Here is a 25,373-nt window from a genome sequence, read left to right as displayed (position 1 = left end):
CAGTCAAGAATAAAAGGAAGTTGTTATTTGAGAATGCAAAATAATTTATTTAGAATGACCTCATCCTTTGGGAATTTTAATCATTGCTGTAAAAATGCATTGCATAATTTGTCTTGGTGGCTTTGAAAATGATGTAAATTTGTTAGCATGATGGCATGGGAAGATGCACAAGCACCCTGTCACCTGTCTGTTAAACACACAGATCACATTGCTGTGCTGTTTCAGTGGCGCCTCAGCCATTGGCATTCTTGTGCAGCTGTATGTTTCCCTCAGGAGTCCCAGCTCGTGTTAAGGTGATTCTGGGAGCTAATGAATGGGGAAAGTTCAAGCCCACTGAAGTAGACAGCTGGCAGACCTAACGAATCAAATATAGAAAGAAAGCAGGACAAACCCAGAAATCTGCTTTGGTCTTACGTTTTAACCTATTGCTCAATACTTGCAAAAGGAATCTGTTCAATTAACTTATTATGATGTTAAATAATGCCATGGCTGGATTGCTCTTGCTTGAAAGGGAAGGGAGTTAATTTCAAAATTATATCCTCAGCTTCGGAATTACATAGTAATGTACTTGTTCCAAGGTTGCCTATCTTTAAAGACCCAAGATTATATCCTGTGTATGATAATTTAATGCTTGGAATAAAGCATGGATTTATGCTCCATTAATTTTTAGATATTGCCAACTATTCATGTTTTGTTTTCTTGCTGGCTGTATACACTACTGTGAATGCTTCAGGCACTATGGATTTCTATCGGGCTACCCCTTAGAACTTGTATTCCAGGGGTTCTATTAAAGGAAAGAAAATAGGAAAATGTATTTATATAAATATGTGGACATTTGGAAGGGGAAGGAGCACATGCTACTCTTCTCAATCTCACTGTTTACATGTGCAGCTTTTCTTCCAGCAGCGACAAGGTGCTCCAGAAACAGTCACTAATCTTTGTAACACCCTGGAGGGTAAGTAGTGAGAATTATTATCTTCATATTGCAGGTGAAATACTTAGGTAGGGGCAGATTAAATGACTTGGCCAGGTCACTCTCCAAGTCCGTTATGAAGCTCAAAATAAAACTCCAGACTCCTGACTCTCTGTTCTTCTGAGTCATGGCACCTGGCACATAGATGGACCCGGCCTGTCTCTAGTCCTTCACTTCCTCACACTTGAAGACTAACTTTTCTGTAAAGCTCTTCTGTGTTAAGGAAACCTGATTGTATGACACTTGCACACCCATGGTACCCAGACCATGATGAGATGTTCCAAGGGGACTCTGCTGATTCTGAAGGAACTTGGTATTAGAGAGAGATTGGGTAGCTGGCTTCTCACTAACCCGGCCCTGGGAAGAGCTGGGTGTCACACAAGTTAGTTGCTTGCCCTAATTTATAGAATTTCTTAGATGTGTGTGTCATTTCTTTAATGTGTGTGGGTGGGTGTGGGTATGCACACATGTGGAAGTCAGGGGTTGACCTCCACTGATCCTCAGTTGCCATCTACCTCATTTGCTGAAGTAGAAACAGTCTTTCACTCGACCTGGAGTGCATGGATTTGGTTCAGCCTGCTGGTCTGCAAGCTCTGGGATCCCTCTGCCTCCACCTCCCATCACTGGGATTACATGTGTACACAACCATAGCCATCTTTTTATTTATCCATTTGTTAGCAGTGTGGTGCTGGGGAGGTGATTCAGATCCTCAGGCTTGGGTTGCAGATGCTGTCCTCACTGAGGCATCTATCTAGCTCCCTAATGTCTTTAACATTGAGAGTGATCCAATGCGTCTTGTAACTTTAATTTCTTCTAAAAAATTCCAAATTGTCTATAATCCTGGAGTTGACCCGACAGGCTTGACTCCTGGCCCCAGAAGCATGGGTCTTTCACCAAGACCTGCTTAATGGTATGAAACAAGACTGGGCACACTCCTGACTCTCCTGAACTGATCCCCATCCTCTTTCTTTCGGCCCATTATTTTTATTTCTGGCTGCATTTACTAGACTTGGAAGGCGAGCAGTACCTGGAAACCTCACTGCTTCTCTTCCACAGCGGCAGGCTATAAACTTAGACTATCTTGCTCCTTCGGATAACAGGGTGGCCCTGCCAAGCATGCCTGTGGCTCCGTCTGCAATGGCTGGGATAAAATCACCTCCGTCTTTGCTTGCCTCTTCCAGGCTGCTGTGTGAGGGTTGAAGGCCCACATCACAAAGAAACTTTGTGCTCTGGGCCTTTTCGCTGTGGTGTAGGTCGGAGCTTGACTTCGCTGTTCTGTTGGTAAGCACTTTTGCCCATAATATGACGGAACAGGTGTTGCTCTGCTGCTAACTGAGTTTCCAGCTGTCCACCCTCAACGCAGACCAGGCAGAATCTGGTATTCTGTCCTCTCAGGCTGCCTGGAGAGTCATTGAGCCTGAGGTGGAGGTCTTCCTTGCAGGATATGGCCGTTTCGATGCCAGAAGATGGTCGGGAAAGCCTGGCTGGCTAACAAAGACAGGCCTTCAGCGGCTGGGTGTAGCTCCAGCCCCACATCCCCTTTGGCAGCTGCTCAGAGGCCACTGCAGTGTGGCCAGCCAGCAAAATTAGGAAATAAGGACCTCTTTTATTTACTCAGGCTGCTGAATCATGGGCATTCCTGTCTGCTTGGAGAAAAGTCAGGCGGCTCTACTTTCCACGGAAAGTCTCAGGAGTGCTGCAGTCTTTCATCTCAGAGTGTTCACACACTTGTTTTAATGTGCTTTATGGAAATGGCGAAACTCAACAAGTGTGGTCGCTGTAGGCAACCATCTGCACTAACTATGCACACACATTTGCATCTTTAAATAGCCTTCTAGGCCACAGAGTGGGCTCCCAGCAAACTTTCTTCCCTCACTAGAAGATCTTGCCCTCACTCTCTGAGAGTCAAGGAGTGTGAAGCGACTGATTCCAAGATCTGAAATTGAACATGGACGTCGAAGCGCCTCGTACTGAAATGTCTGCCAGTTGCTAGAATACAGAATGACAGTCGGCGACAGACTGGAGAAAGTTCAGATTGATTCTGAATCTGGAGTTTGAAAGAATCCACCATAGATTTTTCCATGTGTCAGAAAATGAGCTCACAATTCTTTACTGGTAATGGAAGCATTCCTTTGCATGGGTTAAGTACCAGGGATAGGCAGTTCTGGAAGAATGAGGTAGACCTCCAAGATAGAATGGCAGACACAGTCCACCGACACGTCTTGAGAGGCCAGGACACCCCTGGGACGTGGACCAGGCCCTGGCCTTAGTTTCTAGCTTCTTTAACTGCATGTTTCTATGGCCAGTGAACTTTCTGCCATCGTGATGTTAAAGCAGAAATCAGCCTTTTGGAAGCAACCTCTATTCTCATATTTATTTCCTCTCTCTAAAAAATAATACTTTCACCTCCAAGTTTCCCCTCTGCTCAGTCCACTCCCCTGTCCTGAGATGTATGAATTTCGTGGGTGATTGTCACCTTCGGCTACAGGGCCAAGAGGCAGGGATGAGGCAGGGCAGAAAAGCTTTCCAGCACTCTGAATTCCAGTCAAATACTTGATCCTAAGTTCATCTCCTCAACATGTTAATGAAATTTTAAGCTTGGAAGAACACTTGCATAAGAGGTGGAGTCAAGCATGGACCCAGACAAGAACCTGATTTAAACATGGTGTTAAGGATTGTACTCCTTTTTATTTCATTGTGATAATGGCTCATTGCTCCCTGTAATTCTTTACACATACCTGGTGTCAGGAATTGTACACTTTATTTTTACAGTGGCCCGTTGCCCCATGATTATTCACACATCTGTAATAATGACACATCACACCCACACATAGTCTAGGATTTAATGATAAATTGGCTTGCTAGAATTTCAGGCTTACTAGTTCACTTCATAGCAGTCTGGAAGCACAGCGAAGGCTTATTCACTGTTTTCTCCAAATGTGCAAATGAGATGATGTGTTTGAAAATATTTTAAAATAAAGCAGCAGGATTTAAATGTAAAAGACAAATGTGAAGTATGGCAGGATTTTTAACCTAGACTGCAGAGTAAATTTATTAATGTTTTCAATTGGAAGAATCTGTAGAAGTTTTGGGTTATTTCAAGGATACCAAGTGTACGTATCTTAAAGGGAAAACTAAATCTCTGTTCTGTTGTTTCTGCTGTTGTCCTTTTGATTTTTTGTTTGTTTGCTTGCTTTTGGTTTAGTTTTTGATAATTGCTTCCTCATGTATTACATCACAAGTCGAGTTTCTCTGCGTGTTCCATGTGTCCCCATAACTCTTACCTGCCTCCATGAAGCCCTGTCCTAATCTGGAAGCATGGGGGGCTGTGGAGTCATATAAACAAGGAGACCAAATCATGAGGTTTTCAACTTGCTTTGTTGCAGTGGGCAGGGATCCAGGAATGGTGTTTGGTTGTTTTCTCAGGGCGAGAGCGCTGCCATCTGGCATCGATAGTGAGATGGCCTTGTCATCAGTTTCTCCATGCAGGAAAGGAACGATCCTCATCTGTTTCCTGTGGATAAGGAGGAGGCTGACAATCTAGTAAAATCGTGTTACCTTAAAGAAAGCAGACATGGAACCCATTCCATAAAGCCCGCCCGTTTCTGCTTTTGTGCTCTTCATGTCGCTCGTGTGTGAGCCTTAGTGCCGAGGCATTTAGCTTCCTGGATTCTCTTCTCACCGACGACTTTCAGAACTATCTATATTTCTAACAGAAATGCTGTCACGCCCCTCTCCCAGCCCTTTCATTTTCTGAACTTTGGAAAATATTGTCTTTTGGATTTTCAACACTTTTAAAACTTCTTCTGACCTTGTGCGAGAAATTATCGTAAAAAGCAAAACAACTTTTACAACCTGTTTTGAGAAGGTTGTGTTTTGTTACTTGGATGTTAGGGAAACAGCAGAAAAAACGGGGAACACCATGTAACCAAAAAACACCATCTAATGTAAATCGAAGGTTGAGTTCCTTCACGCATACTGTGCTAAGCTTGATCTGCTGCAGCCTTGTTTGTCTGCTCTTGGTTACACATAAATCTCTCAGCGTTCACCATAATCATTTATCACTTTTCCTGTTTCCAGTTTTTCACAAGTTGCTTTGTCTCAGCTCACCTCAAAGTGTGGGTCCTGTTTAGCTAAGGAAGTCCAGGCCGCTGATGCTTTTTGCAGAAGGAAGAAATGGTAGCCCACCTCTTGAACTTTCCCAACAAAACACACGATTACAATCTGGTCCTGCTGAAACTCTCCATTTTTTTTCCTTGATCCTGGCTGATCCTAGCTGTATGTAATATCTAGCAGTGCCTCTTAACATTTAATAATCCACTTTTTGGCCTATGGTTTCTGAATCTTTCAGTTATTGAAGGAAACCTGGTTGTCTTTCATTACACAGGACATAATTATTATTGTGTTTTCTGTCTCCTTTCACGTGCTTACTTTTTAATATTTTTTTCCTGAAAGCAATAAGGTCTGTATCAATAAGAACCCCATAAAAGACTTTTGGTCTCCAGAATTGCCTTTTTATAGAAAAACAAGCAAAATGCAGAGGGAATTTTTTATTAAATATTAGACATCTGGGTTGACGGTATTAATTTTAAATCACTCCTGTAATATTTCCTCTTTTCATTTGCTTCTTCACATGCTCACAGAATATGCAAATCATTTTAGAGTGAATACAAAAGAAACATTAAATATATTAAAATCTGCATTTTAATAAAATTGTCAGTGTGTAAATATATGCCTCACTTCTAAGGAAAAATGATAAAAGTAATAACGGGGTAACTTAGACATAGAACTGTTTAATATCTTTTTATATTTTACAAACCAGAAAAAAGTAAATGAAGAATAAAAGCTTGGGCTCGGATTCGAAAATGTCTCACTCAAATGCTCGCTCTTCCTCCCCACAGAAAGGTTCAAGGTGGCCCGAGTATGTGTTCGCGGAAACGGTACGAGCGACTCCCTCTTGAGTTCTCAGCACGTGTAGTGATAAGTCCTGTTGCCTCTCTTTGCAGATGGAGTTGACGTTGAGGACGACCCCACCTGCTCTTGGCCAGCCTCCTCACCTTCCAGTAAGGACCAGACTTCCCCCAGCCATGGAGAAGGCTGTGATTTTGGCGAGGAAGAAGGTGGCCCTGGACTGCCATACCCGTGCCAGTTCTGTGACAAGTCATTTAGCCGCCTCAGCTACCTAAAGCACCATGAGCAGAGCCACAGCGACAAGCTGCCCTTCAAGTGCACCTACTGCAGTCGGCTGTTCAAACACAAGCGCAGCCGCGACCGCCACATAAAGCTCCACACGGGGGACAAGAAGTACCACTGCAGCGAATGCGACGCGGCGTTCTCCCGAAGCGATCATCTGAAGATCCACTTAAAGACTCACACGTCCAACAAGCCATATAAATGTGCCATTTGTCGCCGCGGGTTCCTGTCCTCTAGTTCCTTGCACGGACACATGCAGGTTCATGAGCGGAACAAGGACGGCTCCCAGTCTGGCTCCAGGATGGAGGACTGGAAGATGAAGGACACTCAGAAGTGCAGCCAGTGCGAGGAAGGCTTTGACTTCCCGGAGGACCTCCAGAAGCACATTGCAGAGTGCCACCCCGAGTGCTCCCCGAATGAGGACCGAGCAGCCCTCCAGTGCATGTACTGCCATGAGCTGTTTGTGGAGGAGACCTCCCTCATGAACCACATAGAGCAGGTGCATGGAGGCGAAAAGAAGAACTCATGTAGCATCTGCTCAGAGAGCTTCCTCACTGTTGAGGAGCTGTACAGCCACATGGACAGTCACCAGCAACCAGAGTCCTGCAATCACAGCAACAGCCCTTCCCTGGTCACCGTGGGGTACACCTCTGTGTCCAGCACGACTCCTGATTCCAACCTCTCAGTGGACAGCTCAACCATGGTGGAGGCCGCCCCACCTATTCCAAAGAGCCGAGGGAGGAAGCGAGCTGCGCAACAGACCGCCGACATGACGGGCCCCTCTAGCAAACAAGCGAAAGTTACCTACAGCTGTATTTACTGCAACAAGCAGTTATTTTCGAGTCTCGCGGTTCTGCAGATCCACTTGAAAACTATGCATTTAGATAAGCCAGAGCAGGCCCATATCTGTCAGTATTGCTTGGAGGTCTTGCCCTCACTCTATAACCTAAATGAACATCTTAAACAAGTGCACGAAGCTCAGGACCCAGGCCTGATGGTTTCGGCCATGCCTGCCATCGTTTACCAGTGCAACTTCTGCTCTGAAGTTGTCAATGACCTCAACACCCTTCAAGAGCATATCCGCTGTTCTCACGGGTTTGCCAACCCTGCCGCCAAGGACAGCAATGCGTTCTTCTGTCCCCATTGTTACATGGGGTTTCTCACTGACTCTTCCCTCGAAGAGCATATAAGACAGGTCCATTGTGACCTCAGTGGCTCCCGGTTTGGGTCTCCTGTGCTTGGGACTCCAAAAGAACCCGTAGTTGAAGTCTATTCCTGTTCCTATTGTACGAATTCGCCAATATTCAACAGTGTTCTTAAACTGAATAAGCATATTAAAGAGAATCATAAAAACATTCCCTTGGCCCTGAATTATATTCACAATGGGAAGAAATCCCGGGCCTTGAGCCCCTTGTCTCCTGTGGCCATAGAGCAGACATCTCTTAAGATGATGCAGGCAGTGGGAGGTGGCCCTGCCCGTTCTGCCGGAGAATATATCTGTAATCAGTGTGGTGCTAAGTACACATCCCTAGACAGTTTTCAGACTCACCTCAAAACCCATCTGGACACCGTGCTGCCGAAACTGACCTGCCCTCAGTGTAACAAAGAATTCCCCAACCAGGAGTCCTTGCTAAAGCATGTGACCATCCACTTCATGATCACCTCAACCTACTACATCTGCGAGAGCTGTGACAAGCAGTTCACCTCGGTGGACGACCTCCAGAAGCACCTGCTGGACATGCACACTTTCGTCTTCTTCCGGTGCACGCTCTGCCAGGAGGTGTTCGACTCTAAGGTCTCCATCCAGCTGCACTTGGCCGTGAAGCACAGCAACGAGAAGAAGGTCTACCGCTGCACGTCCTGCAACTGGGACTTCCGCAACGAGACCGACCTGCAGCTGCACGTGAAGCACAACCACCTGGAGAACCAAGGCAAGGTGCACAAGTGCATCTTCTGCGGTGAGTCCTTCGGCACGGAGGTGGAGCTGCAATGCCACATCACCACGCACAGCAAGAAGTACAACTGCAGGTTCTGCAGCAAGGCCTTCCACGCCGTCATCCTGCTGGAGAAGCACCTGCGGGAGAAGCACTGCGTGTTCGAGACCAAGACCCCCAACTGCGGCACCAACGGGGCCTCGGAGCAGGTGCAGAAGGAGGAGGCAGAGCTGCAGACCTTGCTCACCAACAGCCAGGAGTCCCATAACAGTCACGATGGGAGCGAGGAGGACGTGGACAGCTCTGAACCCATGTATGGCTGCGACATCTGTGGGGCGGCCTACACCATGGAGACTCTGCTGCAGAACCACCAGCTCCGGGATCACAACATCAGACCCGGAGAGAGCGCCATCGTGAAGAAGAAAGCGGAGCTCATTAAAGGGAATTACAAGTGCAACGTTTGCTCGCGAACCTTCTTCTCCGAGAACGGGCTCCGCGAACACATGCAGACCCACCTAGGCCCTGTCAAACACTACATGTGCCCCATCTGCGGAGAGCGCTTCCCTTCCCTCTTGACTCTCACTGAACACAAAGTCACGCACAGCAAGAGCCTGGATACTGGAAACTGCCGCATTTGCAAGATGCCTCTACAGAGCGAAGAGGAGTTTCTGGAGCACTGCCAGATGCACCCTGACCTGAGGAATTCCCTGACTGGGTTTCGCTGTGTGGTGTGCATGCAGACTGTCACCTCCACCTTGGAACTCAAAATCCACGGGACCTTCCACATGCAGAAGACAGGGAACGGGTCCACCGTGCAGACCACTGGGCGTGGCCAGCACGTTCAGAAACTGTACAAGTGCGCGTCTTGCCTCAAAGAGTTCCGTTCCAAGCAAGATCTGGTGAAACTTGATATCAATGGCCTGCCATACGGTTTGTGTGCCGGCTGTGTGAATCTCAGTAAGAGCAGTAGCCCAGGCCTCAGTCTCCCTCCTGGCGCCAGCAGACCTGGCTTGGGCCAGAATGAGAATCTGAGTGCCATGGAGGGCAAAGGCAAGGCAGGGGGACTGAAGACGCGCTGTTCAAGCTGCAATGTCAAGTTTGAGTCTGAAAGCGAACTCCAGAACCACATCCAGACGGTGCACCGGGAGCTCCTGCCAGACGGCAGCAGCTCACAGTTGAAAACGCCCCAAGTGTCGCCCATGCCCAGAATCAGTCCCTCCCAGTCAGATGAGGTAACTCGCCTTTCTCACATTTGCTATTTCCCCTCCTTCAAAAGCTTCCCCTTTACAGTCAAGCTTTCCATGATTTTATCTGCTATTGTCATGTATGCCAAGAGATGTGTAGTCTGAAATGCAATATTTCTCTCCCTATAGCCATTAGGTAGCAATTACGTGGTTCCTGATAAGTAGCATTTTGGCTTGAATGGTGCAAAATAGAACTAATTCCAGTCCCCCTAGGACACTGTCTTCTCAGTGACTGAAGAGGCTGGTTCTCATGCCAACCCCACTGAGATCTGGAATCTCAGCGTAGCCTCGCCGCACACTGAAATCCCCAGCAATGACTTGTGTGTACGGCAAAGAGATAATGACACATGAGTGAGATAGTAGGAGCCAACACGCTGGCTTGGAGTCAATTAAAAGGAATGTATGTATTGGCGGGTAACAGATTAGGTCGGGTGTCTTTCTAGTACAGTATTGTCAACATTCACTGTTTTTCTTTGCCTTCTGGATAGTTGGGAAAATACTTTCTCACAACAGGAGTTTTTCATAGTGCCCTCATTTATCTGCGTAAAGACACCATCCCTGAGCATCACTCTCTGTGGTCCAAAATTAACATTTATCCCCCCTACCCCAGTTTCGGAGTACTGCATCTCTAGCTTTCCTTTGGTACAACGAGTGCGAAAAACACATTCTTTAACAATGCAGTTGTAGTTTTATAAACTATCATTCCTCGAAGCTGAACAGAGCAGGGCTCTGTGGAATGTCGCCTTTATCACCCCCACTTCCCAACCTGCTCCTATCTGGAGATCCATCCAAATGAAAACCCCAGGGAGATCCTTGTCCCTTCCATGTGGGGTTCCTGTACGGTTCTTATCTTGTCTTTGCACTCCAGCTCTCTCGGAAGGCTCCTGGTGTCTCCCCACAGATAGCCATCAGGCAGCCAGTAGGAGAGAATGGAGCAGGGAACACAGAGCCCATCCTCACCCAGTGTGGCATCTGTGTGACAGGCAGACTCCCAAACTTTGAAGCTGTTCTCTCGTGTCCCCTGCCCAAGTAAATCTGCACTTCCCTCTCATTTAAATAAATGAAATCCTTTCGAACTGATGGAGACAGCTGGGAGAACGTAGTATGGATAGCGGTTCCTGGCTTCGGTGTCACATCCAATCCAGCAGTCCCTGAAACAAGTGCTACTTAATCATATGACACTGTGGGGGTTTTCCCCCAAAACTTTATTTCAAAAAATGTTTAAGTCTGTATGAGCATTAAAGAGACAGCATAATGAATGTGTGTGTTAGTGTACTCGTGCAGTCTACGAGATTAGAGCACTGGCCCTCCCTCCTCTTCCTGCCACATTTCTTCCCTGTTTCTCTCGTCTTCCCTCAATTCTTCCCTCAACCATTTTAAAAATCAGCCTGGGCCACCTGAAAGTACACTGCAGATAGATTCTGACATCTCCTTAGACAAGGATATTCCATGTTTAGCTATATTATGGGCTAAGGTAATAGAGTTAGCTGCATTAGCAGAAATTAGATGAATCGAGAATCTTTACTGTCAGAAGGGCCATATTCAAATTTCTAGACTGTCCTTAAAATGTTTTGTTTTTAAATGTTTTAGAATACAGGGCTGCAGTGTGTGGGTAACGTGCTTGCTGTGCAAGCGAGACAACCTGAGTTGGGATCCTCAGAACCCACATAAAAATCAGGTGCAACCGTGCAGGGGAGGTGGCGATCGAAGGGTCCCGGGCTTCTTAGCCAGCGAGTCTAGCTGGGGCAGCGAGCTCCAGTGAGAGTACCTGCCCCACAGTATAAGGTGGTGAGAGGGAGATGTCGGAGCGCACCCAGTGTCAGCCTCTGACCGCCACCCCAACATGCACAGGTGCGGCAATACACTGTGTACACCACACACACAAATTGGAGGTTTTTTTTTAAAGTTGTAGAATAAGAGTTCATAAAACATTTATGCAGAGAATTGTTCATCTCCTTTTGCAGGATTTTGAATATCCGTGGTTAACTTAAACAGCATGTAAAGATGCGTTAGAATGACTGCATTAGTGTGTGTGTGTAATTGTGATTTTCTGTGCTAACCATCAAGACTGGACTTGGCTTCTTAGTAGATTGCTTCTGGAAATGCCCGTCCATGTCTACTTTTCCTTATGTGCTCAAGGTTTATACTTTCTGATACTTATAAATCACACTATTGTTCTACTTGAAATGAAATGCCTAAAAAACGAAAGCAGCCTTATGAAGAATATGTACATATTAATTCAGCTAGAATTACTTGTCTGGAAAATCATTCCTGGTCTCCATGGTTTTTTTTCCATGCCTTGTTCTTCATAGACTAGCACTCTACACTTGAGTTAATTTCTCAACCAGAAAACTTATCCTTAAATCATGGTCTGTCTTTTAATTAGTCCTGAGCTAGTAATGATAGCTAGAAAGATCATTTATAATCTACACTTTCACAAATCATTAAAATACTTTAAAAGTACTTATATCTACAATGATTTTTTAAAGTACTTAGCTATCAATGGTCAAAGCAACTTTTATGCAATACGTTATCTCCCTCTAAACTTTATCTTAAAAGGCTTGCAGAGATGGGCCTAATTGACCAGATATTAGGATTTGGTTTGTAAATATTTCCTTTTTTCATAATCAGCTGAGCAGGTTTTATTTTCAGTGTGTTCATCATCATTACTATTGCCATTTTAAAATTCATTATTCTGTTTCAGTTTTCAAGTTTTATGGAATATACTCTCTCAAATTCAGAAGATGCAATTATTTAGATTTACAGAAAAATTGCCTAAACATACATAAAAGTTTCTACTTAAAAAATCCTATAAATGTAATATGTTAGTGGGAAGAAATGATATTATGTAACAAGTATTTATTTGTTTACATTCTTGGATAGTCATGTTAAATTTGTGATTTCCCATTATAAGTCATGTGTGAATTTTTTTTTTTTTTTGGCACATCAGTTAAAAGAGAACTTACTATAAAAGCCAAAAAGTGTGTCATTTGGGAATGAATTTTATCGCAGATGAAATGTGAGTTCCATGACTGTTGCCTTAGATGCTGGGTTTTGGGAAGGCCTCCGCAGCAAGGTTGCTTAGTCCCACTCTTCTTGCCAAGGCTTCAAGTGAGAGAGGAGGGTGACCAGAGATGAGAGAGCCAAGACATCCAGGTTTTGTTTCAAGAGTTCAAATTTTTCTGAATTGTGACTTCTAATCACATAGGGCTACTGGTGGCACTCACATTCATGTACATATATGTCAGAGACATATGGGTTATCATTTGATTGATACTAGATTACATAATTGAACAGATTTAAATGTCCATATAAATCTAGAGATATGGCACCATACAGTCTCCCAGATGGATGCAAGACAAGATGTGAGACACTCAAAGAAGGACCGCTGTAGACAGCTGTCATGTGGTGGAGGTATTGGGAGGTGAATTTGAGCCCCTCTGCTCTTGCTCAGTGCCCTTCTGGATTTATGAAAAAAATGTTTTCTTGTGGTTTGCTCCCATGATTATTAATAAAAAATTTCTATGAGACTTTGGAATACAGATTTGAGAGAATCCTTATCCTTGATGCTCCTCAGTGGTTGACTGTGATGTAATTTGCTTATTACCTACACGTCCAGGGATGGAGAACCCATCAGAGAGGAAGCACAATGGCCATCTAGCTTCAGCTCCATGTGAGGTGCCTGGCAGAGTTTCTGATGTTTGCAGTGTGTATGAATGTTGGCTTCTCTGGGTTCCCTGATGATGGCCTGGAAGCCCATTAGTACCTTAGAAGACTGTCGCAGGGCTTTAAAGGTCTTTGATAGATGTTGGGAGAACATGGGATCTGTGGTATCCTTCTGCCTAGGTTTTTGTTTTCTTTTGTTTTTCAGGATGGTTTCTAGGTTTCTCCCATGGATCATTTTAACTCACACTATTCCTACCAGTGCATTCCAATTACTCTTGAAAGGGCCATCATTATCACTGGAAAGGACAGTGGAGGCCCTCTGATTCAGCCACTGTAGTTTAGAGACAAGCAATCAGACTCATATAAATTGAAGTAATCTAAGGTCACAGAGCTAGTACGTGGCAGACAAGAAAGTTCGGCTCTCTACTCCCCCAACTCCATTCAGGCTCAGGACCATGGGGTTTGTTTCTGTTGAGATGAGGTCTCACACTGGCCTCACATTTACTGTCTCACAGCCTGTCCTAGAGCTGCTGGTCTTCCTTTCTCTGCTCTGAGCACAGGATTTACAGACATGTGATCACACCGGGCTAAGATCCTCCTTTGTGCCGTTCCAAGTCCAGGCATTTGTCCCAAGCTGCTGGCGTGTTTCTCAGCTCTTTCTGTCCTCAGTCATTTCTCCTCAGAGGGTCCTGAGCATCCGTTGCTGGGCAGCTGACTTCTCTGTGCTCTCTCTGGCCTTGGCTATCATTGCGACTAAGCACTTGTCACAGGTGTCAACAGATGGTTGTTGCATTTCTCAGAAGGCCCTGCCCCCTTCTTGGCTCACCTCTCACCTCTGTGAGTGCCCCATAGCCTGCTCCTTTCAGGCTGCCCTGAGTCTTGGTTTGCATTGCTGCTCCAGCTTTGCATGCTCCTGTCCCATGGCCCCTCCCACTCCTGTTGCAACAACTGCCACACTACATCGGTGACTCTCCAAATTCTGCCTCCAGGGGGCAGGACGGACCTCCCGGGAGTGACGGAAATGTGTTACAGTTCGATCTTAGTTTCGATTAGGTGCCTGCATGTTTTTGTCTATACTCACTGGATGTAAAATCAGTGCATTCTTTTGTATGGACCTTATACCTCTGTGAAGATGGTATCTGTGTATTGGTTCATTAATTAGTTTGTTTGTTTGTCTGTTTGTCTGTTTATTGTGTATGTGTGTGTGTGTGTTATATGTGTTTGTGTCCACATGTGCATGTAGGTGTGCATACAGCTATATGTACGTGTGGAGGGCAGAGGTAGACACCAGGTGAATTCTCTCTTTTATCTTTTGAGATGGTACCTCTGTCTGGGCCTGGTGCTCACCAATTGGCTAGACTGGCAAGCCAGCTAGTTTGGATACCCAGCTACCTCCACCCACCCCCAGACTGGGTTATTAGTGTACACTACCATACAAGCTTTTTATGTGGGTTCTGCCCAGGCCTTTTTCCTATTGCTGCCTTGAGAGGCTTTTGCTGTTCCTAGTTTAGACCAGGAGGTGCCTGGGATTTCCTGTGACCCTGTGTTTTACTTCTGTCTACTTTACTCAGGCAGCGGACCTACTGGGGGGCGGGCAGTAACTGTCTCCCATCCAAGTACTAACCAGACCTTACCCTGCTTAGCTTCTGAGATCAAACAAAATAAGACGTGTTCAGTTAAGGCCATAAATGGCAGAGACTATCTTTATGTTTAGATCTGTCTCCTCCTCCTGCCTAGACACTTCTCTCTGAGTTATATGCTCTACACCAAGGTGGACTTACCGATCTGTATCTCTTTCAGATATGTGTATTGATTCTCTCTCCTAAAACCATTCTTCTCCCAGACATCCATGATGGTAGTGAAGGGAAACACCCTGTGCCTACTTACTCAGGGACACACTGGCAGTCCTTCTGAGTTCCTCCCTGCCCTTCCTAGCCCATTAGGAAACCCCAGGGATGCCACCTCTAACTCAAGTTGTCAAGATGTCTGTCAAGTGCTGCTTCGCCTCCAAAGTCATCGTCTTCCTTTAGTGGACGAATTCCTCAGGAATTCATGTTCTTCATCTTCTGCCTTCCACTGCCTTCTTCGGGTCTCAGTAGGAAGTGTGCGCATATACATTAAATGACATCAGTGCACGTTCATGGTGCCTTCTCCCTTCCTCGAACAAATCCCCACATCTCACCAGTGTGTGAGGCTTCCTAGGAGCTTGGCAACCATAGACGAAAGAACAACATAGTACTTCAAAGTAACAGAAACAGTGAGACGTGTTTGTGGTTCATCAAATTCATGATAACTCAGTTCATAGATATGCTGATTGTTTTCCCAAAATGTGCGTGGATGCTTTGGAGTTAGCGGTGATGTAAGAATGCTAAAATAAGTTAAAAAGTTTGAAGTTTCTAACTGTTCAACATTCATCTTTAATATAAAGGTCTATTCCAGGTGTCTGAGAGCCAAAATTCTGTCAACATAGGCTTGTGCTGAAAATAGCAATGTATCTAATAACAATTTCTATATTTCTTTTGCATTGTTTTTATACCATAGGAATTTTCATTTTAGGTGGAAAAATAGAAGGTTGGGAAAAATCTACTTCTTTTATTTCAGGTTTCTGATACTAAGTTTTGTAGAGTTAATACACAAGGAGCATAAAATAAATGGTTAGTTAGGCTCCCTATAAGTAAGTCACATTTAATAATTAAGTTGGAAATTTATATGACAAAATAAATTCATAAGATTCAAGACATTTTTTCAGTACACTAAATTGCTTTGCCAAGTCCAATCTGCCTTCCAGATTTATTGCTGTGTGAAAAAATTGTTTGGTGTCTACAGAAAGAGATTATGGCCTTGGCATAAATGTCTGGGCGTGGGCCTAGAGGCTGCTGACTAGCTCTATCTATTCTTTGTGCCCAGTCCCAGATCAGCTTGTGTTGATCACAGCCCCACATGGCAACTACCATCCTTAGGTTGTCTATGCCTCCCTCCAGTTCGGAAAGTTTTGCTGATATCATCACTGCCTTTGCAATGTGCTTTTAGAAGTTAGAAATGTTTTTGTATACAACCAAGAGTGTGTAATAGTTGACCTTTAGGTTCAAGGATAAAAAGGCTTGGAATCACTGTATGTAGACTCTGAGCCCTATCTAGGAGGAGAGTTTTATATTTTTGCTGCAATTGAGTCAAGATGGAAATTATTAGGTATTAAAGAAGTTTATTGAGAAACAGAAAGATGCATTCTGAATCTCTTTACTTACCACATGGCATGTTTACAGTTTTCTGTTGTATCTGCTTTGAATTTCTAGAAATTCAACATTTTGTTTGTCAGAACTCTGCCAAAGTCTTTTTGTTGTTGTTGTTTTTTGAGACAGGGTTTCTCTGCGTAGTTTTGGTGTCTGTCCTGGATCTCGCTCTGTAGATCAGGCTGGCTTCGAACTCACCTGGCTCTGCCTCCTGAGTGTTGGGATTAAAGGTGTGCGCCACCACTGCCTGGCCTCAAAGTCTTTTCTTAAAACTTTTACAGTTATTTATTATTTATGTGTGTGTGTGTGTGTGTGTGTGTGTGTGTGTGTGTGTGTGTACAGAACACATATACTTGTATGTATGTGAACTTGTCAAGTCTTTTGCACAACTTGCAGGGGGTGGTTCTTTCTCTCTACCACATAGGCTCTGAGGATTGAACTCAGATTGTCTGGCGTGGCAGCAGATGCCCTTAACTGCTGACCATCTCGCTGACCCTCGGTCCAGATACTTAAGAAAAAGACTGAATAGCAGGTTCCTTGAGATGATACTTGGTTTTAAACTTTGAATTGTTCTCACTTTTAAATCCACTTGATTCTGGGGCTGGAGTTTGGATCATTTGTTGCTGTTTTTGCAGAAGATGTAGATTCATTCAGTCTCTAGCATCCACATCAGGCAGCTTACAGCCACTCATAACCAGGGGACCCAATACCCTCTTCTGACTTCCACAGGCATCTACATGCACATGGTACACATACAGACACATGCACATTAGAAATTAAAATTAAAAAATAAAAAATGATCTGAATGTTCTGAACTTTCTGGTCTTAACCACTCATTTTCTTGATTATTATTCCATAGAAATGAGAAAAATTATCATTTCCACTTTTAAGTTAAATTGGACTTCAGCACTTCATTGCACATTCCCAGTTTGTGGTCCTGCTAACTCTTCATTAAACCCGACTGGCATTGTTTCATTCTCTTTCTGTGGAGAGTGCTGTGTCTTCCTCCTGCCTCGCTTCGGTGGCCTGTGTGTTCGCTGTCGCCAAGCGCACCAGACCTGTGCCTGCTGGCCTGCTGGTTCTCATTTTACTGCGTCTGTCCTCTCGGCAGTTTTTCTACACCAGACCTCAGCTGTCCCATTCACTCTCTCCCCATCTTTTTTTTTTTGTTTTTGTTTTTTTTGTTTTTTGAGACAGGGTTTCTCTGTGTAGCTTTGCGCCTCTCCTGGAACTCACTTGGTAGCCCAGGCTGGCCTCGAACTCACAGAGATCCGCCTGGCTCTGCCTCCTGAGTGCTGGGATTAAAGGCGTGCGCCACCACCGCCCGGCGCTCTCTCCCCATCTTAAAAGCAGGTCTCAGTGAATTTAAACACTGAAGACCACACAAGTCATATTCGTTGAGTACAATACAAATACATTTTAAGTGAGAAAGTTGTCTTTAAAAATTGATAAATTTTCAAGTTAAAAAAATCAAACAAAGCACAAAGAAAGCTTTAAAATAGAAATTAAAAATACTTACCTCTGGTGGCTGGGTGTGGTGCATGCCTGTGAAAACGACATTGGGGAGGTAGAGGCAGGAGGAGCATCATTTCAAAGGCATTCTTGGCTGCATTAATACCAGGCCAGCCTGGTCTACAGGAGACTCGGGTGCAAACAAAACATGTTTAAAAACATGTAAGTAATACAAGACTTAGGAAGTTATTTGGAAATAGAATTATGTGCTAGAAAATAACCAAATTTTATTGATGGATTAAAACTACAACTTGAGCTCTGGGATATAAGGAAGCAACCAAGAAAATGAACCCTAAAATGTAGAAAGGAAAAGTTAAAGCTAGGAGCAGAGACTGTTGAAGAAACACGTGAACATCCTAATAAAGGGGAGAAAGGACCAGTGGAATGTTCAAGCCTCTGATGAGGATGATGAGGAGCACGAAGACCGTGTCATCTTGCTGAGAAAAGAGGAGACTTAACTTCAGCAGTAGAGGTTAAAAAGACAAAGGGAGACTAGCTAACCACATGGATGTAACTAACACAGCGAGGTAGTCTTTCTCCAACTGAACCAAGCACTCTACGGAGCAAAGGGATTAAAATGTCACACGAGTGCTTCGAACACCATCATGTGGTTCATAATTAAAGTTAAACAGCTTATTTTATGCCTATCCATGCATTCCTAGGTTTATAGGAGGTGAGTATGTGCTTACCATAAGTTCTGAAGACTATCCATAGTGTTTTATACACATACACTTCCAACTTGAATAAACCAAAGCACCCATTAACATGGAGTGAATGAATATACTTTCCTAATGATTTGGGTCTAGCCTATTTGTAATGGAGTACTGCTCAGCAACAGAGAATGACCTGCTGTAATATAGCGACCTGAATGACTCACATACATAGTGTTGAAAGATGGAGCCAGATAGGTACAATGGCTTCCTCTAGTCACGCAAAGTTTAGGAATGGGCAAAAGTAGTCTGTGATGACTGAGGTCAGAGTAGTTACCTCTAGGCTGGAAGCTACTGGGAAGGAATAGGAAGAATTCTTCTAGGTGATGGGAGTGTCCCAGCCTTGTTCTGTGTGGTGATGACTAATGTGAACAGACATATGTGAATCTCTCCACTGCTTGGTTTGCATGGGCCCGTTACTTCTCACTTAAACTTTTAACCCAAAAGCCAAATAAAATGAGTAAGAACTTCCATTATATGCATACATTTATGATACTAGCTCAAAAGTTTCCATTGTATGGAAAAAAAGTTAGAATAATGTAAGTTATCAAACCAGCTCAAGAAGAGGGAGAGAGAGGGAGGTGGAGAGGGGATCCTACTAACATTAAAAAGCTCAATTAAATTCTTGAAAATTTTCCCACAAAGGAAATACCGGACGCAGATGGCTTTTAGAGTAAATTTTCCTAAATATACACATAAATGCAAAAGTATGCCAAAAATATGTGAAAAAGAGCTAATACTCTATATTATAATCTTGATATCAAAACCAGACCAAGGTAATAAAAAAGAATAATCTAGGTCGGTTTTAGTTGTGATTTTATATCCTAAAATTTTAAGCAAAATATCAATAGAGTGAAATCCCCTGTGTGTCAAAATAAGGTTGCATTGTTATAAAGTGGGTTCATCACAAGAACACGAGGTGGGTTCAAGTTCAGAAGGTTGACTAATTTACCACATTGGCAAATTAAATAAGTTACATGTTTATCTCCAGGATTCCAGACAAAAATATTTGGCATCTTTTTATGCTTAAAAATACCAAACTAGTAATGAAACCAGACTTTCCTTGACCTAATGAAGACTATTTACAATGTCAATATTAGCAACCAGTACAAATTATAGAAAAGTTTTGATGAAATTGATTTTTCATAAAACTACTGATCAAGCTTGTGGGTAATATAACTAACCAGGTAAGGCAAATTTAAATATAGAAGTGTAACTCAAAACAGAAAGTAGTTTAACTGTCACGTGCAGGATGTGTGCTTTTTGTTTATAAAGAAACCCAAAGTATCTATGCAGGCCATGTACCACTGAGCCACATCCTCGGACTTATTGCCAAAGAACCTAAAACATTTAATGCAGCTGCTGATGCTGATGCAAAAAACTTAAGTAACATGCTCTTTATTTACAGTGTGACAAAACGGCGCGATATAAAGTCTAAATAATCTCATTGATAATAGGCACAAAAGCATATGTATTCAGTGATAAATTTTATAATATACATAAAACTTTTATGTAGAAAGGGATTAAATGTTTTGGAGAGATGTTCTCAAAGGCCCCGATAAATGACGAAGTACACCTTGAGGTCATCACTTCTGCTGAAACTGATGCAGTGAGTCTTCCATTGGGAATTTCAGCAAAGTTTGTTTGTTTTACATTCATGTTTTTAATTGTTGGAACTTGACAGGCAATTCCAAAATGCCTATGAAGAAATGAAAGACCAAGGGATGTGGACACTCTGGGCACTGTGGTCCACAGCATTAAACTCAGCATGTAGGAGGCTAGAGCAGGAGGGTTGGGTTTGAGGCCAGCCTCGACTGCATAGTAAGAGGACTGTCCCCGAGCAGCAGAGATATTCTTGGGGTGAAACAGTAAGCAGGAGAGGACTTGTCCTACTATCTCATCATTTATAACTAGTCTACAGCAATTAATAGACCCCACATGAGATGTTCCCAGAGAGATATGTATCTGAAAACTCAGGGTAGCGTGAAGCCATTCTTTTTCATCAGTGAGAAGTGGATGAAGTATTGAATTCGTTAACTATTTGGGCCAAAATCAAATTCTTGCTCATATATAAAAAATTAGTTCCAGGTGGTTTATATACATATATATTTGAAAGACAAAGGCATAAACTTCTTGAAAAACTAGAGAAAATATTTTTATGATCCCAGGTTAGGGGATGATTTTTTAAAAGTATGTTTTATTTAAACCATGAGTTGGTAGGAAATCACAAACCATCAAATAATAAAATGAGAAATTAAGAAGACCTTTGTTACAAGCAGGAAGCAACAATGCTCTGTCAACACATAGAAACACAGAAAGCCCATTAGAATTAGGAATGTCAATTCAGAGGACAAGAAGATTGTGTGGGATGGTCCCTGAGGAAGTCAAGCTGGGTCCAGGGGCACAGGTGTTTAATGGGTGTTCTTTATATATAACCTATATTAAACACATTCTTTATAAGCATTTGGTATTTAACAAAACAGGCAGAACTGTAAATGTATAGCGTGCCCTTCACTATGTAGAGAAAGACACTGTAAAGCCAGCACTGTACATAGGCAGCCAGCAGTGCTTAAAATTCTAGCAGCGACCTCGTACCTGCCCAATCCAGGGAGCCTAGAACCTCTTCTTTCATTGTTACAAGTAAGTTGGTCAAGTGTGGTAAAGGCATTAAGATGCAGTCGTATCCCAGTTAGAAGTTTTCTTATGGTGTAGTTAGAAAGAGCAGCGTCCATGCTTGCTCCCTGAACAGGTGTGACCTCCTGGCTTCCAGGACATTTGACTAGAGTATTGATTTGTTTTTATTAATTGCCTTGTGAGATAACAGATGACTTCTTGCAATATACAGAACATTGAGGAATAAGGTTGTAAAGAGAAGGGGCTTTATACAAATATAAGTCCATGATTATAACTGTATGCTATAGTTCTTTATACGGATTAGCTGCTACACATTTGTATCCTCAATGTAGCACCTGGAAAGCCTGTAGGGTCAGTCGGTATGGACAAATGCCATGCTAGAAGTGCCCTCAGCTGAGTGCAGTTTTTGGGGAGCAATGGCCACTGTGGGCAGTTAAGTCTAGCACAGCCCCAATGCGACAAAGCAAGAAGCCCTTTGCATGTATCTGTGTTAAACGTCAAACAGATGGGAGAGAACTGAGGCAGGGGGTGAGCATGACGGTACAAGCATAGCAAAACACTGTGGTTGTGAGAAGAGGTCAGTGCCATGAAAAGTGGACGGAGGCGTTGGCTAGATATGCTCCATGGTGCTCACAGCACTGATTTGTGCATCTTAAAATGCTTGTAACTTGAAGCTTGGTGATTAAAGCGATAGAAACTATGAAAAAGATGGAAGCATTTCTCTGAGAACTAAATATTGATATAGTTTCTTAGACTCACATATAAATAGAACATAAGATGTCTCATAAGTATGCAATGTCCTATGTAATTCACATCATAAAGAGATTGAGTGGCAGGTGAAGCCTTGTAAAATCCCCCACATCGTGGCAAATAATTTATTTTATAGAATTATACATGGCATCGTCTAAGCAAGTCTACAGTTTTTGCTGGAGAGAGGTGGCCACTGTGGGGCGTTTAGGGGTATGCAGTATAATAGGAGAGAAGAGAAGATTTTATTAGGCAGAAAAAAAATTCAAATACCAGTTGACAAAAGTGAAAAGTGTCTGTGAGGCTTTCCGCTCTCAGTTCCCTTGTTGATACAATGGACTTTCTGCACACACTGCCTTTATACACACACTTTCTTTCTTCCTTTCTTTTTTTTTTTTTTTTTTTTTTTTGGTTTTTCGAGACAGGTTTTCTCTGTGTTGTTTTGGTGCCTGTCCTGGATCTCGCTCTGTAGACCAGGCTGGCCTCGAACTCACAGAGATCCACCTGTCTCTGCCTCCTGAGTGCTGGGATTAAAGGCGTGTGCCACCACTTTCTAAGGTTCTCATGAAGAGCAGGTGACACACTGAAATGTAAAGGGTCTTGTGTACACAAAGCACAGCACACATGCACACACACAATATATGGTATATCATTTTTGTATTATAATACCTATGTGTAAGTATTATACATGCATTCCTGTTCATCCATGCATGCCTATAACTGATTTATGTAATGTGTTTTCAGTTAATTTATTATGAAAATCAGCCTAGAATAATGGCTTATTCAGTCAAACTGTATCTAAACAAGTTATTTTCCCACAGTTGATGAAGTAGAAAAACATAATTAAATGTTAAAATTAACTTAGAAGAAGTGCTGAAAACCAAGGAGCAAAGAAAATGCAAAAACCACAAAGATAAAATCTTATTTTATTTATGATGAGGTTAGAGGTAGTTTCAGTAAACACAGAAGATATAACAACAGTAAACAGATAAGTGCCCAGATGCATAAGATAACCATTCATGGGAAAGGAAAAATGTCTAGTGATATTACTGGATTGAAACACATCTCCATGGGCAGGGGAATTAAAAAAAAATGGAGGAAACAATAATTAAGTCAAGAAGAAATTGTCTGTGTGAAGCATAGTAAATGAGGAACAACAGATAAAAGATTTAGTTTTAAATTCTAAGTCAGAAAACAAATGAGTAATTTGAAAGACCAAGAGCTCGATTTGTGTGATTGAAATCCATTGACATTGTTTCTGAAGAATCTTTACATTGGAAGGGTGGAGGGGGGAAAGTCGTGATATTTTTATGTTTGTTTTTAGTAGAAATTGTAATTTTGACACATAACCTTGATTTATTTTAAATATATCTTCAGATTACTAATATGTGATAAGGAGAGGGATGCTTTAAAGCAAAGATACACCATGATCTAGAGATTCAAGTGGTATTGATAAACTTAAATTACAAAATCTGATATGAACATAACTCATCTTACCTCAGAATGATCTTGGCATACTTACATTTATAAGTTTGTCATGGACCATAAGAAAGGCAAAAAGGAACTGTAATAAAAACATGTTTCCTGAAACAAAGAGTTTAATTATGAGTAGTGACCATATGTTTAGTGAAGATTATTTATTCTCTAAAGACAAGTAAGAGAAGAATAAGAAGAAAGGAGAAGGGTGAAATGGGTAGAAAAGGATGGAGGAGGAAAGGATGGAGGAGGAAGGATGGAGGAGGAAGGATGGAGGAGGAAGGATGGAGGAGGAGGATGGAGGAGGGAGGATGGAGGAGGAAGGATGGAGGAGGAAGGATGGAGGAGGAAGGATGGAGGAGGAAGGATGGAGGAGGAAGGATGGAGGAGGGAGGATGGAGGAGGAAGGGTGGAGGAGGAAGGGTGGAGGAGGAAGGATGGAGGAGGAAGGATGGAGGAGGGAGGATGGAGGAGGAAGGATGGAGGAGGAAGGATGGAGGAGGGAGGATGGAGGAGGAAGGATGGGAGGAGGAAGGGTGGAGGAGGAAAGGATGGAGGAGGAAGGATGGAGGAGGAAGGATGGAGGAGGAAAGATGGAGGAGGAAGGATGGAGGAGGGGGAGGATGGAGGAGGGAGGATGGAGGAGGAAGGATGGAGGAGGGAAGATGGAGGAGGAAGGGTGGAGGAGGAAGGGTGGAGGAGGAAGGATGGAGGAGGGAGGATGGAGGAGGAAGGGTGGAGGAGGAAGGATGGAGGAGGAAGGGTGGAGGAGGAAAGGATGGAGGAGGAAGGATGGAGGAGGGAGGATGGAGGAGGGAGGATGGAGGAGGAAGGATGGGAGGAGGAAGGGTGGAGGAGGAAGGATGGAGGAGGAAGGATGGGAGGAGGAAGGATGGAGGAGGAAGGATGGAGGAGGGAGGATGGAGGAGGGAGGATGGAGGAGGGAGGATGGAGGAGGAAGGGTGGAGGAGGAAGGGTGGAGGAGGAAGGGTGGAGGAGGGAGGATGGAGGAGGGAGGATGGGAGGAGGGAGGATGGAGGAGGGAAGATGGGAGGAGGGAGGATGGAGGAGGGAGGATGGAGGAGGAAGGATGGAGGAGGAAGGATGGAGGAGGAAAGATGGAGGAGGAAGGGTGGAGGAGGGAGGATGGAGGAGGAAGGATGGAGGAGGAAGGATGGAGGAGGAAGGATGGAGGAGGAAGGATGGGAGGAGGAAGGGTGGAGGAGGAAGGATGGAGGAGGAAGGATGGGAGGAGGAAGGATGGAGGAGGAAGGATGGAGGAGGAAGGATGGGAGGAGGAAGGGTGGAGGAGGAAGGATGGAGGAGGAAGGATGGGAGGAGGAAGGATGGAGGAGGAAGGATGGAGGAGGAAGGGTGGAGGAGGAAGGATGGAGGAGGAAGGATGGAGGAGGAAGGATGGAGGAGGGAGGATGGAGGAGGGAGGATGGAGGAGGAAGGGTGGAGGAGGAAGGGTGGAGGAGGAAGGATGGAGGAGGGAGGATGGAGGAGGGAGGATGGAGGAGGAAAGGATGGAGGAGGGAGGATGGAGGAGGGAGGATGGAGGAGGAAGGATGGGAGGAGGAAGGGTGGGAGGAGGAAAGGATGGAGGAGGAAAGGATGGAGGAGGAAGGATGGAGGAGGAAAGATGGAGGAGGAAGGATGGAGGAGGGAGGATGGAGGAGGGAGGATGGAGGAGGAAGGATGGAGGAGGGAAGGATGGAGGAGGGAAGGGTGGAGGAGGAAGGGTGGAGGAGGAAGGATGGAGGAGGGAGGATGGAGGAGGAAGGGTGGAGGAGGAAGGATGGAGGAGGAAGGGTGGAGGAGGAAAGGATGGAGGAGGAAGGATGGAGGAGGGAGGATGGAGGAGGGAGGATGGGAGGAGGAAGGATGGGAGGAGGAAGGGTGGAGGAGGAAGGATGGGAGGAGGAAGGATGGGAGGAGGAAGGATGGAGGAGGAAGGATGGAGGAGGGGAGGATGGAGGAGGGAGGATGGAGGAGGGAGGATGGAGGAGGAAGGGTGGAGGAGGAAGGATGGAGGAGGGAGGATGGGAGGA

The 25,373-nt window shown here is 44.1% G+C and overlaps 1 protein-coding gene across 4 annotated transcripts in view; it reads left to right on the top strand.

Annotated features, from left to right (window-relative positions):
- Znf521 (zinc finger protein 521) overlaps positions 1 to 25,373 on the top strand; it is a 296,890-nt gene that overhangs the window by 121,509 nt on the left and 150,008 nt on the right. For all 4 annotated transcript variants that reach the window (XM_052741578.1, XM_052741577.1, XM_052741575.1 and 1 more), the window contains one exon: positions 5,980 to 9,332. In XM_052741578.1, coding sequence (XP_052597538.1) covers positions 6,420 to 9,332 — 2,913 coding nt within the window. In that variant the 5' untranslated portion in view covers positions 5,980 to 6,419. The remainder of the gene's footprint in view (positions 1 to 5,979; positions 9,333 to 25,373) is intronic.

This window comes from Peromyscus californicus, unplaced genomic scaffold (assembly GCF_007827085.1).
Source record: "Peromyscus californicus insignis strain IS unplaced genomic scaffold, ASM782708v3 Scaffold_17__1_contigs__length_78620276, whole genome shotgun sequence".
NCBI classification, from domain to species: Eukaryota; Metazoa; Chordata; class Mammalia; order Rodentia; family Cricetidae; genus Peromyscus; species Peromyscus californicus.
Note: the sequence above shows the minus strand (reverse complement) of the source record. Positions and strands in the feature narration are given on the sequence as shown.